We start from the raw sequence: 14,674 nt of genomic DNA, 5'->3' as shown, positions 1-14,674 counted from the left end.
TGTCCGACTCTTGCAACCCCATGGACTATAGCCTGCCAGGCTTCTCTGTCCATGGGATTCTCCAGGCAAGAATACTGGAGTGGGTTGCCATTTCCTTCTCGAGGGGATCTTTCTGACCCAGGGATCAAACCCAGGTCTCCTGCATTGTAGGCAGATTCTTTACCAGCTGAGCTACAAGGGAAGCCCAATAAGAATTCTTCTTGCTCATCATTCAGGGCAGTGAAAAGAAAGCCCTAAATTTACTTTGCCCAAGTGAAAGCAAAAAATCATAGACCAGCACTACTAATTGCTTCCTTAAGTCTGGCCAAGAAATGTATCTCATGAGGCAATTAAAATAAAATACAGCTGCCTGACTAAGCATATAACAAAAGAATTTCTAAGGTTGTATGGACTGGCATTCTATTAATCAGATAATGAAAAATTCTTTATTTTAAGCAAAAGGAAAAAAAAAAAACAGATCAGCACCACCCTACAAGAATAGATTTCTGTATTAAAACTCTATTGAAACATAGACATATGTGTTAATCAAAACACATGCATATGTTTCCAATATTTCAGTAGCCATTTTTACATCTCCTTAAAATTATAAAAATCAAAGTTATCCTAACACTAATGATGCAAGACCTCAAGACCAAGTCTGCTGTACTTAGTGTGCTCTCATAGTGACAGTCCTCTGAGCCACACTGAAGTGCAGTAATTAAAACCCACAGGAATGGTACCAGGAGCAACAGTGCACACCACAGTACTTGTGAGAGTCATCTGCACCCCGCCCAGCTTTCACACACTTGTGCGCTGCAGAAAGGTAAATCTGCTGTCAGAAGCAGCAGAGTTTAGGCCACAGCACAGCAAACTCTACACCCAGGCACTCTTACCATTTCTTGGTACATTCAACCATCAGTTCCTGGTAGGAGGCCACAAACTGGAACTTGGATGCATGTTTTCCCACACGTTGTAGTCTCTTCCAAACTGAAGCCATGATGATCAGTCAAAACAGTGGAGCAGTTCTGGATTAGCAACACAGCAGCTTTAACAAAGCAGAAGGTCCAAAGCAAAGGAGCTTTGCATGTATGTCTGTACTTTACAAAACTCAACTACAACTTGAAATGATGTTTGGGGTCCATAAAGTCTTCTCCCTGTTTCACAGGGTAAATTCCGTCCTAGATGAATGGCCCAGTCAAGAAGAGGATGACACACGTGACAGGATGAGTGAGAGGAGGTTCCCTCATGGAGACATCACCATTCCACCTCGGGGGCTACGTGATATGTATTCTGGAGGACTGAAAAGCAAAACAAAGAGAAAAAATATGAGAAGAGAAGCCTAAGAAGTGACTAACCACCCACGTCAGATAACACTGCAACAGACAACCCCAGTTCTCCAGCATGTTTTTCAAACAATGAAACAAAACACTAACCTCAACAGCCAGTAACGTCAAGGATGCAAGACACCAAGGAAGAAATTACAACTCACACCACAGACGTGGAGCAACACGTCAGGTAATCGGCATCAACAACTGCGAGGCGAAAGCCGGGGCCCTACCTCCTTCTCCTAGGATCACAGAAGGGCGAGCAGAGCGGGAAAGTCTAGAGATGCTGCTTAATATCCAAAGCCAGTCAGAGGAAGGAGTGGAGTATTTTAAAATAAACTTTATTTTTCAGGTGATAATTAATAGCTCTGAGTCCTAAAATAAGTGCGAGGAGCAAATTAAGGAGCGGGGAAGAATGCTGCTGCTGAGTCGGAGGGGGAAACGGATGGGAAAAGAGGAGTGGAGGGAAATCTCAAGACAGAGAGAGGGCAGTGTCCCGGCTCCAGGCCACTTGGGCTCTCATTCACCTTCGCTGCCAACCGGAGGGAAATGGAAACTCCTGCCTGGGCGTGAAGCAATGACCAAAGGGGCAAGTGCACGGTGCGGGGTGCGGTGCCTCCCTCCCCCATCCTCAGGGAATAGTCCGCCGGAGCCTCCTCTCCTCCCGCACACAGCCCAGACCCCTGCCCCCAGCGGAGGCAGGCGGTGGCTCGCCCGCAGTCCCTGTCACCCAGGCGATGCCAGAAGACCCCAGCCCGGTACCCGAGCCCCGGCCCCGCAGCACGTCCACTCCCGCCCCCTCCTCACACCTCTAATCCCGCTGTCGGGCTGAGTCTGGCCCGGTTCCCTCCTCAGCGCCGCTCCTCCGTCGCCGCCGCAGCAGAAGCCGCCGCCGCCGCCACCGAGTCCTCCATCCCCGCCGGAGCCACATGGAACAGCCGAGCCAGCCGCGGCGCTCCCGGGAGCCGGGGTCTGCAGCCCCTCAGGCGGACAGCGCGCCTCACGCCCGCCCCCTCCCGGACGCAGTAGCCCCGCGACCGTCCCCCACCCTACAAAACCCTGCCAGAGCCGCCGCTCAGCGCCCAGCACCCCCTCCCCCGCCTTTCTCCTCCGCCACCATCATCATTACCTCCCCCGCCGCACCTCTCACACTAACCCTACCCACGGCGGCTCAACCTCCGTCCGCCCCGCCGCCATTGGCTGGGCCCTGCACTTTCCCCGCCCACCTCGGCGACCGGGCCTTTGAGGGGCAGGGGCCACTCATTGGCCGAGCAGGGTGCCCATCACAGAGCTCCACCCCCTAGTTCTGGAGGTGTTTTTCCGCCAGGCGGAACGCGGCGTAAGATCTACCCTTCTTTAAAAAAAAAAAAAAAAAAATTGAAACCCTCTACGGACAATCCCTCCCATTCCTCTGATTGGCTTCAAGAGGGAAGAGCTAGGTGGGAGGAGTAAAGAGTGTTTATAGTGATCTGGAAGGTGGTTGCTGAAGGTGGATGTCGGTCAAAGGTGCTGGGCGGGGTTTATAGCGGGAGTCAGAGCAGAGCCCGGGACTGGCTTCGCTGCAGCTGTGAGCTGTGAGGCTGCTGTGGTTTTTCTCTCCTGTTCTCTCCTATCCCCACCCTAGGAGTTGGGTGTGCCCTCTCTGCCACTAGTTGCTAGGGTGCGCACACAGCCTTGGTTTAACCTTCTGGGATTTTTCCTCTGACCGACTGTAATGACCTGGCCAAGCCCCTACCAAATATTCGATCTGCTGGTCCTTAATGAACCAGATTCAATAACCAAAAGTGAAGTAGCTCAGTCGTGTCCGACTCTTTGCGACCCCGTAGACTGCAGCCTGCCAGGCTCTTCAGTCCATGGGATTCTCCAGGCAAGAATACTGGAGTGGGTTGCCATTTCCTTCTCCAGGGGATCTTCCCGACCCAGGGATCAAACCCGGGTCTCCCGCATTGCAGGGAGACGCTTTACCCTCTGAGCCATTAGGGACCTAAAATGTTCATAGTGCGATTTCTTCTTGTTATAATTCTTAAGCGTTTCTATGAATCCTAGTTTCTCCTCTTCGCTATCGATCTTTTTCCCTCTGGTAGGAATTATAGATGAGTTTCGGAGGGTTAGCATATAAAAAGAGTGGTTATGGGCAAAGGAGAGGATGAAATAAACTAAGAAGAGTGTGAGGGCAGGGGCATTTAACCTTGTAAAAGGAGCCAAGGACCCTTTTGAGAACGATGATGAAAGGTATAGATATTTTACCGAGGAGAAATAGGTCCTATCCTAAGACAAAAATTTGCTTTCAATTTTAGGTAGTCCACAGACCTCTGGTTTAGAGAAAGAAGACAAAGAATGAACTTTGGGGAGGAATCTCAACATTTGACGAAGTAAAGTGGGAAGGAGACAGGAGGGAATGGTCAGAGAAGTAGCAGCACCCTACAAGCAATGAGTCAATTGAGAAAAAGAGAGGGAAACTAACATGAAAAGAAAACAAGCAAGATGAGTCCTGGAAATAGAACGCATTCTTAATCTTACTAAGGATAGAGAGCAGGATGTGTGGACAAAATAGCTTGAAAGGTGTTACCATCTAGGGAAGGATTCTTTAAGGTCAGAAAGGAGGGCAGTGATGGGTGAGAGCTGAGCTCATCTGTAGCCATGGGGAGGCAAGAGAAAGAAGAGACTGAACAATCAGCATAGATTGGGAGACACAGAAGGCTTGAATCCAGTATCTAATTCCATTTCCATTTGCAATAAAGAAAGTGATCTAATAATACTACAAGAACACAGTGTACATTTTACAGAAAAGGGCATAGATATCACTTATTTCGCTATAGTCTTAATTTTAAAATATGAAAGATAACCATAATAATTATATTGATTCTGATTTTGTGTACATCTTAAAGTTCTCTCGTGTCCTTCCTGAGTGGCTTACTAAATCACTGTAACCTACATCTATTATGATCTCATATAGTGATATATTCTGCATCATTAACAGACTCTAAGTGTATGGATTTTTTAATGGCTAATTTATAGAAATGGTCATAACCTATTTTAATCTGTGGTGTCCTTCAGAACAACCCACATGATAATCAAGAGGGGTTTGCATCCTATTTTTTTATTATTATTCTTCAGAAATTCTCAGACTTTCTCATGTGGTCATTCTGGTTTCTTTTAATACTCTGTGCCTTCCTAAAAAGGAAGAGGGGACTTCCCTGGTGGTCCAGTGGTTAAGAGTCCATGCTGCCAATGCAAGGGGCACAGGTTTGATCCGGAAGAAAAAAAAAGCACACACACAAACTATTTTTAAAAAAAGAAGGAGAAGGAGTGTGTAGGACCCTAGGGAATCTTTCTCAAGTTGTGGAAAACTTCAAGAAACTAAGAAAGAGTTTCTTGTATGATAGTTCTTCTTTTTAGGGGAAGTTTTTCTCTTGGATATAAACTCTTCTTTTTCATCCTAGCTGCAAAAGTAGCGAAGAAGAGCCCAAGTTTATAAATGGAGGAATTAAAAACAGACCTTAACCCTGTTGCTAAGTTCAAGATAAGTTCATAGGCTCCTGGAGACCCCACAGAGTAGCTACTTCTTCCCTCATGACTTTTTTTTTTAATAACCTGTCTAACTAAATTTATTGGAGAACCTTAAATATAGAATATTTTAAGTTCTTTCTATCCACTTAGCTGATAGGGAATACCAACTGAGTATTGATCACATGAAATGTTATTAATGGCACATAAAAGGTACAGTCCCTGCTCTCAAAGAATTTGCAGAAACAGATGTTCAATATACATGCAGGAAATTAACACAAATCACTTCACCTCTCTGAGTCCCAGTTTCTTATTCTGTCAAACAAATCATCACGCTTCCTTTCTGGGATGTTGAGATAAGTATGTAATGGAAATGGAAGATATGTAAAGCGCCTGACATACAGTAAACAGTCAATAAATAGCAATTAATAATGTACATCATTGTGTTTGTTAGCAGTCAAAAATAATACATAATAAACATCAAAAATTGACCTTCAAGAATAACTTGGGCAATACTTAGTTGTTACCAAACATCGCTACCTCAAGGAATAACAAATCTCAAGATAAACTACTTTCAACATTATTTGTCTTCCATTAAACTCAGTGATTACCTAGAGTGGAACACCAATAACCTATGTATACTCAGAACTTTTCAGTAATTACTAAGAATTCACTTAGCCCCAGTCCCCATGACCACCTTCCATGCCATATATCATGTGAGATCTTTTGGCATTCTAGAAATTACCTTTTTCTTAAGGTTCCCATTTCTCCTCCCTACCAGTATGTACCAATAAGTACAGCCTACTGACCCTCCCCCCTTCCAAACTGTGTTTCTGCCTCTTTCTAAACCCTGTTAACTCAGGTCTTGATTTATCATCTCCTTCCATCCCAGGCTTAATCTGCATATAATACACCTGTGGATATAAGTAACTTTAATTGTCCTGTCCATTTGACCCAGGTGTTGACTGCAAAATATTATAGCTGTTTTACTTAAAAGATTCAACATTTAAAATAATTTCTATATTGCCTTTAAATGTCACCAAGCTTACAGTGAAAATAGAATATAAAAAAATGGAAAATGCCACCCCAAAATTTCAAATCCTCTGTGCCATGACAGTTTTGAAATGATAGAAATTATTTTCATTGAAGCAGCTTTGCCAGTTAACCACCTAAATGGAGATTCTAGTCTATGAAGTGCAACCGTAGGCTTGAATTATCATCTCTGGTAATAAAATTCTTATCCTTGGGTTTTACAGTCTTTGCAGTAAAAAATTGTCAGAGGTATTATTGCAGGATTTAACCACTAATAGAACTTATCTGTGCCTTAGTCATAGTAATAAGATTTACCTGCAACAATAGCACTGCACTGCAGATTTTTGCATTGTGTTTTCCAGTTACCATAGCAGCTATACAATACACAACAATATTACTGCAATTTTTAACTGCTAATAAAATTACTATTTCTTTTATGCCCATAACAAACAAACTTCTTCTGACAATCCTACAGCAATATTTATATCCTTAAAAAGCTCACTGTGGCAGGCTAATACTTTTGAAATATTAACTGAGGTTTTTGTAGTAGTTGTTTTTCCAAATATTCTTTTTATTCCATGGCCTTTCTCCTCCCATACCCCACCCAAAGACACCTTCAGCATCATGTTAATGTTAGTTGCTCAGTTGTGTCCAACTGTTGTGATCCCATGGACTATAGCCTGCCAGGCTCCTCTGTCCATGGGATTCTCCAGGCAAGAATACTAGAGTGGGTAGCCATTCCTTTCTCCAGGGGGATCTTCCCAACCCAGGGATCAAACCCGAATCTCCCGCATTGCAGGAAGATTCTTTACTGAGCCAGAAGCCCCATATCCACCCTCAGATAGACTGGGTTTTGTTATTGTTTCAGAAAAGTAATATAAGAGAATGTAAAGAAAGAGGGAATTTCTCCTTGTTTTTGAGTTTCGGAACCCAAGCCCTTTAGGGGGTAACGAAATATATCCAGTTAGAGACCTGTACTGTTCAATATGTTAACCTATAGCTGTATGTGACTACTGAACATTTGAAATGTGGCTAGTTGAAATTGAGATGTGCTGTGGGTATAAAATACAAACCAATTTCAAAGACTTAGTATGTACAAATGAAGAGGATATATCTTATTTAAAAGTTTTCTATTGACTGCCTGTTGAAATGATAATATTTTAAATGTATTGGATAAAAAAAGACATTAAAAATTAATTTCATTCATTACTTTACTCTTTTAATGTGGCTACTGGAAAAATTTTAATTATACATGTGGCTTGCCTTATTTTCCTGTTGGATAGTGCTGGTATATACAATAGTATAACTTCCTTGCCTAGAGATAAGAAATGGATTTCCGACTAGAATGGGATTAAGAAGTTGGCTGGAAAGTAATGAGAGGCTACATGCTGGTGGGTCCCAGAGAGCAGGACTCACTGCTCTCTTCTCACCCTATTCTGGCAGAAGCCTTTGGCAGGATCTATCTATAGGAACTGAGAGCCAAGAGAGATAATTTCCGTTCATTTTATTTGTTAGAGCCCAGGGATGTGGCAAGACCCTAAGATAAGAAAAGGCTGGGTCGTGTGTCCAGTCCGGCCAAGACCAATTCAATAGCATTTTTTGTGCTGAATGAAATGTTCTATACATGGGGGTCCAATACAGTAGCTTCTAGCCACTAGGACTATTGAGGGAAACCACTAGGGCTCAGAAAGGTGGCTAGCCTAACTAAGGACCTAAAGTTTTATTGAGTTTTAATTAATTTAGATTTCAACAGCTGCATGTGACTGGTAGCTACCATAATGGACAGTGAAATCTTGCATAGTACCATGGAGGTTCTAGAAGCCCAACATGATGAGCCCCAGATCCCCAAAAGGGTGCAGAGACAGCAGAAGCAGCAGACCTAAAGGAACCTTGCTGATTGGCCAAGGTCAATCCAGCAGCCATCTGTGGGGCCAGCTGCCTTTGAGGAAAGATACAGAGTGGAAATCTTAGGGGAGCCAGCATGGCAGAGGAGGAGCAAAGATCAAATGTTTCATCCTCTTTCTCTGACATGCTAATCCTAGAGAAGTCTCCTCAGTTTAGATGCAACCTCTGCCAAATTGACTATGATTAAGTATCTGCCACCCCTCATGAAATCAGAGCTTGAACTAGAAATTGGCTTGAGTTATGGAAAAATGAAATTATATTTCTTGCAAACCTGAATTTTGTAAAACTTGAGGTCTGTACCTGCTATACAACTGAAAGTAATAATTCTAACAAAATGCTTGGAAACCTATGTTTATCTTCTTAAAAGGAAGCTCTTCTTTTCTCTATCATTAAAGGACCCAAGTTCTTTAGTGGACATGAAAGCTGCATCAGAAAACCATCTTTCAACTAAAAACAGAATATCCTTTTATGAAATTGTTTCTGTTCCAATTACCCATGAATGAATCCTTGCAGTTAGCCATAATGAACCTTTGCACATTGAACCTAAGATGGCACTAAACTCCAGGACCTTGATTATGTTCTAAACACCCAATTTTATCCAGTTCCACAATATCTAGGAAAGGCAACCTGGGCCTAGTTGGAGGAGACACAGGAGCATCCTTGGCTGCCTTGAGACTCAAACAGAGACAGAAACAAGTCTATAGATACCATCCACTGGTAATTCAGTATGCCTGGCACCTGCTGTTTATGCATGCATGCATGCTAAATTGTTTTAGTCATGTCTGACTCTTTGCAACCCCATGGATGGCAGCCCACCAGGCTCCTCTGTCTATGGAATTCTCCAGGCAAGAATCCTGGAGGGGTTGCCATGTCCTCCTCCAGGGGATCTTCCTAGCTCAGGGATCAAATCCACATCTTCTGCTACTCCTGCATTGCACGAGGACTCTTTACCACCGAGCCACCTCTGTTATACAGAGCAATATATGAATGATCAGAAGGCTCAGAAATCTTCAAAATGTGGATACTCAAAATGTTAGCAACAAAGACATCAATCAGCTAGAATGGATGACAGCCATGAACCACTGGCCCAGCTCTCTTATTGAGGACCAACTAAATATCAGTTCTTGACTCTAGAGTACCTTTGCAGGTCTGATCTTTCACATTACTCAAGATAATTTAATGTTGGTAAAATCCCAGCCCAGAAATGGTGTATATGCGAAGATAAATGCAGTTATCAGAGAGAATTTACATTTTGCCAGTAAGTCAACCATTACTGGGATTATTGCAAAAAAAGTTTGAGTTGAAATTAGGTGGGCTCGAGCCCTTTCTGAGAAACTGTTTGCTAAATTTAATAAATGTACGTCCTATAAAATCAGGGATTCTTGGCCAAGGTTTATTGGTCATTTCCCATTAAATGTTAAGAGCCTTTGATGACTTATAAAGAGTAGACTGATCTCTGCTTTTTTTTTTTTTTCCTGTGTTTTCAATAATTGGAATAAATTGCAAGTAACCGGACATAGCATGATGCCAGTGTTTTCTTCTGAATAATTCCTGGATGACTATATTTAGTATGAACAAGATAATATAATTAACATCTTCTGAAATAATGAGGCTAGACAGGAAAGGCAAAGAAAAACCAGTAGGAATTCACAGTCTTGGAGGGCACTGAATACCCACCATGTGGTGTTGAATCAAAGCATCTCCATCTCAAACAGTGCAAAACGCAGCAAGCTGAAATCAGGCAGAACCTCACTTACCAGCACACTGGACATGAGCCAAGGGAAACTAGCCCTGTTGCAGAAACTTGCCCCAAATGAGTAGAGCTGGAAAACAAACCCAACACTCAGAGGGTAGGATTAACTCAGGCATAGTTTGGGCAATCTGCTAGGCAGGGCAAAATGGAGAACAGTTCCAGGACAAGGGAAGTAACATGGAAGCCAGAGAGAGCTGCAATATCATCCCAGATCTCTCTTTTTAGAGTAAATCAACCAGTGACTGGGCTTCCAGAAAGTAGAACATAGCCTGTTAAGTAGAGACAACTTCATGAGAGCCGCTGGTTATTTCTTCATATTTTGTTGCAACTTTTGTTGCTATTTTTAAATAGTCCCAATAACGAATCATTGATATTTTTCTCCAAGGAAAGAAAGTTAACTGTTGAGCAAGAACTGTTTTTTGTGCCATAGGTTAGTCTTCTAAGGAAATCCTGATATCTTCAACATTAAAAACCGTGATGTTTTGTCCCAAAATGATAAATTTGTTCCATTTCAGATACTGAATATATAGTGCTAAGCTGCACTTGTTGAGAAGTAATTATCTGGCATTATTGGTGTACCATATCTTATTTCAAAAACTTAAGCAAGCACCTTTCCCCTGTGAGCTAGTATGTTTCAGTGGAAAAGGGGAGTACTGTACATATGCATCTTTCTTTACACAATCCATGCTAAAAAGATGTATATTTATTTGACCATATTTTAAATATTCACTCTTTCTTTGAACTTTTTCCAAATAAAAGCAGGCGGACTGTTGTTGATTGCTCATCTTCTTTCATTCTTGTAATAACACACTTCCTAGCTACTCACAAAGCTACCTTGTGCATGCTTCTTCCCCAGCTTACCTCACAACTGACAAAATAATAATTACTAAAACCCTACAGTCAGTTCTTAGTGATAAACAGAGAAACTTGTTGAGAATGTCTTCATACATGTCATGCTATAAAGTGAAACCATTACACTGCTACATGGTATTAACTGCCCTTCAACACTGTGCATGCATGCTAAGTTGCTTTAGCCGTGTCCAACTCTGTGTGACCCTATGGACTGCAGCCTGCCAGGCTCTTCAGTCCATGGGATTCTCCAGGCAAGAATACTGGAGTGGGTTGCCATGTCCTCCTCCAGGGGATCTTCCTGACCCAGGGATCGAACCTGTATCTGTTACATCTCTTGCACTGGCAGATGAATTCTTTACCACTAGCGCCACCCGGGAAGCCCTTCAACACTGTGTGGTATGGCTATTTACAATGCCCAGGAATGATATTTGGTCAGTTTTGCCAATAGTTCATTCTGCTTTCTCTTATTAAAATCTTAATAATTTTCAGCTGATTTTGCAACAACATAACCTGTACCTAGTTTTGCTACAAACATAAAAGAATACAACTTGACTGATAGTTTTGTGATTTTGATTTCCTTTGATGATATTTTTAGCTAAAAATCCGTTCATTTGTTAACAAGTAATTTATTAACTTGTTATAAGTAGTATTTATTAATTTACTAGCTAAGTTTTTAATAATTGAATGACTACTAAGCTTAAAGCATTGAGCTAAGTATTGGAGATGCAGCACAACAAAAGGGACAAAATTCCTGCCCTTATGGGGCTCACATTCCTCATCAGTTAGAAACTATTATTTAGTGTTTGCCTTAGAAAATCTCAACTGATGAGAGGGGACTGTGTGTTGTTTAACAATGACAAAAAACTAATTAAAAGAAGTTTTATAAAAGCCAATGCACTGGGGACTAATATTAACAGATTGCTCCCTCAATGAATCCAGTTTTCAGATATTTATTGTTGTATTTATAATTTACACCTTTATTTCTTTGTAGTTGCTTGTGAAAAATCGCACATAGACTTTGTCACACTTCACACAGGTTTATAATCTGTACTTGCACTATGCAATTGTGAAGATACTGTTTACAATTTGTTTTTAATTCACTTGAATTGTAGTAATATTTACCTTACTGTTTTACTTTTTTTATGCTTCACTGAACCACTTTAGAGATATTGATCCATGTTTTAAAAATTATGAATATAAGACAACACTATTGTAACTGTAAAAATGCAAAATTAACACATACCAAAACTGAAATTACATTGTCTGAGAGAGATTATCTGAAATCTGTTAAATGTTAGCCAAAACAATTTGATCAATGCATTCCTTGGTGTTCCCATGAAACTTTTAAGAATGAAATGTTATTAAGAATGATAGTATTTTAAGAAACACACCCATCCTATTTAATATCCCTTTTGACTCCTTTATAAAATAATAAAAGCTTATTTTCACTGCCCTTTATTCAGAAATATTTTAACTACCTTCCTAGATGTTCTGAGGGGTAAAATAAAGTTGGCATTTATCTTGTAAGCGTTCTATGACCTTTTTAAATGTAAAAATAGATATATAAGAGAATACTCAGTACACAAATATATGTTAGAATGTAAAGATTATGAGTGATACCATTTTCTTAAATTCTCCTTTAGTGTTTTTAGATTGATTTTTACAATAAAAATAAGGATTAAAATTGCATAACGGTAGTCTTAGATTGAAAGTATTGTATAAATCATTATGTACTCTTTAAAATGTTCTCTTACTATATAAAAGCTGCCACCTATACTTTCTGCTTATAAATCATATCTAATTGATAAAAATAAAAATGCTCCCCAGAAAAAATCCATTCCTAGTACATCTAATGTGTCTTAATTCTGAATCTATTTTGCCTATCTACACACTTCAGTCTGGGAGTGAGTGAATACTCTTCTTTCACAAAATGTTCTATTCCTACTGATATCTTTTGTATTTTATGTCATAAAAAGGATAGTTTTTACTGGTACTTTTTACAGGTTTGAATTGTGTTATTCAGATTTAGAACCATGAATGTCATGGTCATGCTGGGTATTTTCCCCATGACCCTCTAATTTGGGGCTGACATTTGACTCCCTTTTGTCATCATATTCTCTACAGAGGATTCTATTCTCTGCTTCAGTGTCAAGTCAGGTGGGTCAAATAAGCAAATATTTACTAAGTGCCTAATATGAGTAAGTAGAGAAGGAAATGGCAACCCACTCTAGTACTCTTGCCTGGAGAATCTCATGGATGGAGAAACCTCGTAATCTACAGTCCATGGGGTCGCAGAGTCGGACATGACTGAGTGACTTCGCTTTCACTAATATGGGCAAGAAAGTGTTGCTGTTTTAAAAAAAAAAAAAAAAAACACTATAGGACTTCCCTGGTGGTCCAGTGGCTGGGATTGTATCTGCCAACATAGAGGACACAGGTTCAATTCCTGGTCCAGGAAGATCCCACATGCTGTGGAGTAATAAGCCCATGGACCACAACTACTAAAGCCCATGCTCCCTAAAGCCTGTGCTCCACAGAAGAGAAGCCACTTCAATGAGAAGCCCGTGCATCACAACCCCCTCTCACTGCAACTAGAGAAGGCCCATGTGCAATGAAGACCCAGCACAGCCAAAATTAAATAAATAAATTTTTTTTAAAACTACACACATTTCTAAAATGTATGAAAATTTTACATAACTGTGTAAGTCACAGTTGGAGAGCTCGAGAAATTTAAACTTATTTCAGAGGGAAAAATTGTACAAAAAATAAAAATGTAAACTATAACTAATTGATAGCTTACAAAATATTCAAGTAACAGCTTAAGACAAAATTAAAAGAGATACAAGAAATCCATCATTCTCTTGTAGTCTGGAGAGAATCAAGCCAGTTATGGTGAAGGGCACTGAGCATAGGATGGGGCTGAACTTGAGAGAACTGTTGCAGCTCCATCACTTATTAATCGGGTCATTCTATGAGCTCACATAACCTCTGGACGGAGCAGGAAAAGTGGATAGAGATAGAGACACAGATACATCTCCAAGTCAAACTGTGCAGACACAATTCTGGGGAAATTGGTAGAAGTAGAGTGACTAGGAAAGAGAAGCAATTTCCTCTTGAGTTGGTAGCTGTAACGCTAAGTATTCTGCCTCCAGTGACCTCCCCTAAAGCAAGCCCACCTGAAAAAAGGAGGAAGCCAAGAAATGAAGCAGAGAAGAGAGTTGCTTCATTTGCCTCATCTGTAAAATGATAAATGGGAAACTTTTACTTTGGGAAATGTAAATGGAAAGCTAATACTTTGTCACCAAGAGGTAAGGGTTAGAAGAGATAAATGCTTAAGACCCTTTCCAGCTCTAATTCTGTGATCTCAGAAATGCCTGCCTTTAACAAATGGATCTCTCGTTGCAGGTGGATTCTTTACCGTCTGAGCCACCAGGAAAGCCCAACAAATGGGTACATGTGTGCAAAATCAAAAAGAGGCACTTAGAATTTCTCATAACAATAATCTAGGTTTTACAGTCTTAAGAAAGTTGGGGCTATTTTTTTCCCAGATGAGGCTATTTTTTTAATTATTTTTATCTAACTTTAATTTTCTGATTGACCAAAAGTTGAAAGTTTATAGTCACAATTCCCACAGTGAACATGAAGGCATAAAGGTGTCTTTTAAGAACATGAAAGATACTGTTCCTAAATGTATCTGTTCCTAATTCAATTGTTTATACCCATTTCTAAAGGAAAGAGTAATCATAAGTCAATTTTTATCATCTTTAAACTATTTATGATAAATTATAAATAAAAGCATTGTTAGAACATGTTACTCTTTCTAGAGTATATTGCTTATAACTTACTTCAATAGCAATCCAGCCCCAAAAGCTCAATCTCTTCAGTATGAATTGCTAAGGTTTTTTGAACCCGCTTTAGACAGAGATACCTGTAGGTCATGATTACTTGAATATACTGTGAAGATTAAGAGAATGAAAACAACTTTATACAAAAATTAACACAAAACGGACCATCAACCTAAATGTTAACAGCTAAAAGTATGAAACTTATAACAGAAAATTAGACTAATACTGTGACCTTGGATTTGGCAATGGTTTATTATTATTATATTTTATGGCCACACCACACAGCATGTGGGATCTTAGTTCCCTGACCAGGAGTTGAACTTGCACCCCTTAGAGTGGAAGCACAGAATTTTATTGGATCACCAGGGAAGTTCTGGTAATGGTGTGATCATAAAAGCATGAACAACAAAGAAAAATAGACGGTGCTTTAGCAAAATTAAAAGCTTTTGTACTTCAAAGATGTCATCAATAAAGTG

At 40.4% G+C, this 14,674-nt stretch overlaps 1 protein-coding gene across 9 annotated transcripts in view; it reads right to left on the bottom strand.

The window, feature by feature from the left end:
• Positions 1-14,674, bottom strand: part of EHBP1 (EH domain binding protein 1) — a 386,656-nt gene that overhangs the window by 352,317 nt on the left and 19,665 nt on the right. For 3 of the 9 annotated variants that reach the window (XM_061432757.1, XM_061432763.1, XM_061432761.1), the window contains exons 1-2: positions 2,114-2,479; positions 873-1,277 (exon numbers count right to left, since the gene is read on the bottom strand). In XM_061432757.1, the coding sequence (XP_061288741.1) occupies positions 873-976 (104 nt within the window). In that variant the 5' untranslated portion in view covers positions 977-1,277; positions 2,114-2,479. Of the gene's footprint in view, positions 1-872; positions 1,278-2,113; positions 2,524-14,674 lie in introns of those variants that run through there. The other 6 variants (XM_061432762.1, XM_061432764.1, XM_061432766.1 and 3 more) reach the window with 4 other exon arrangements.

The sequence above is a fragment of the Bos javanicus genome, chromosome 11 (genome assembly GCF_032452875.1).
Source record: "Bos javanicus breed banteng chromosome 11, ARS-OSU_banteng_1.0, whole genome shotgun sequence".
Classification (NCBI taxonomy): Eukaryota; Metazoa; Chordata; class Mammalia; order Artiodactyla; family Bovidae; genus Bos; species Bos javanicus.
Note: the sequence above shows the minus strand (reverse complement) of the source record. Positions and strands in the feature narration are given on the sequence as shown.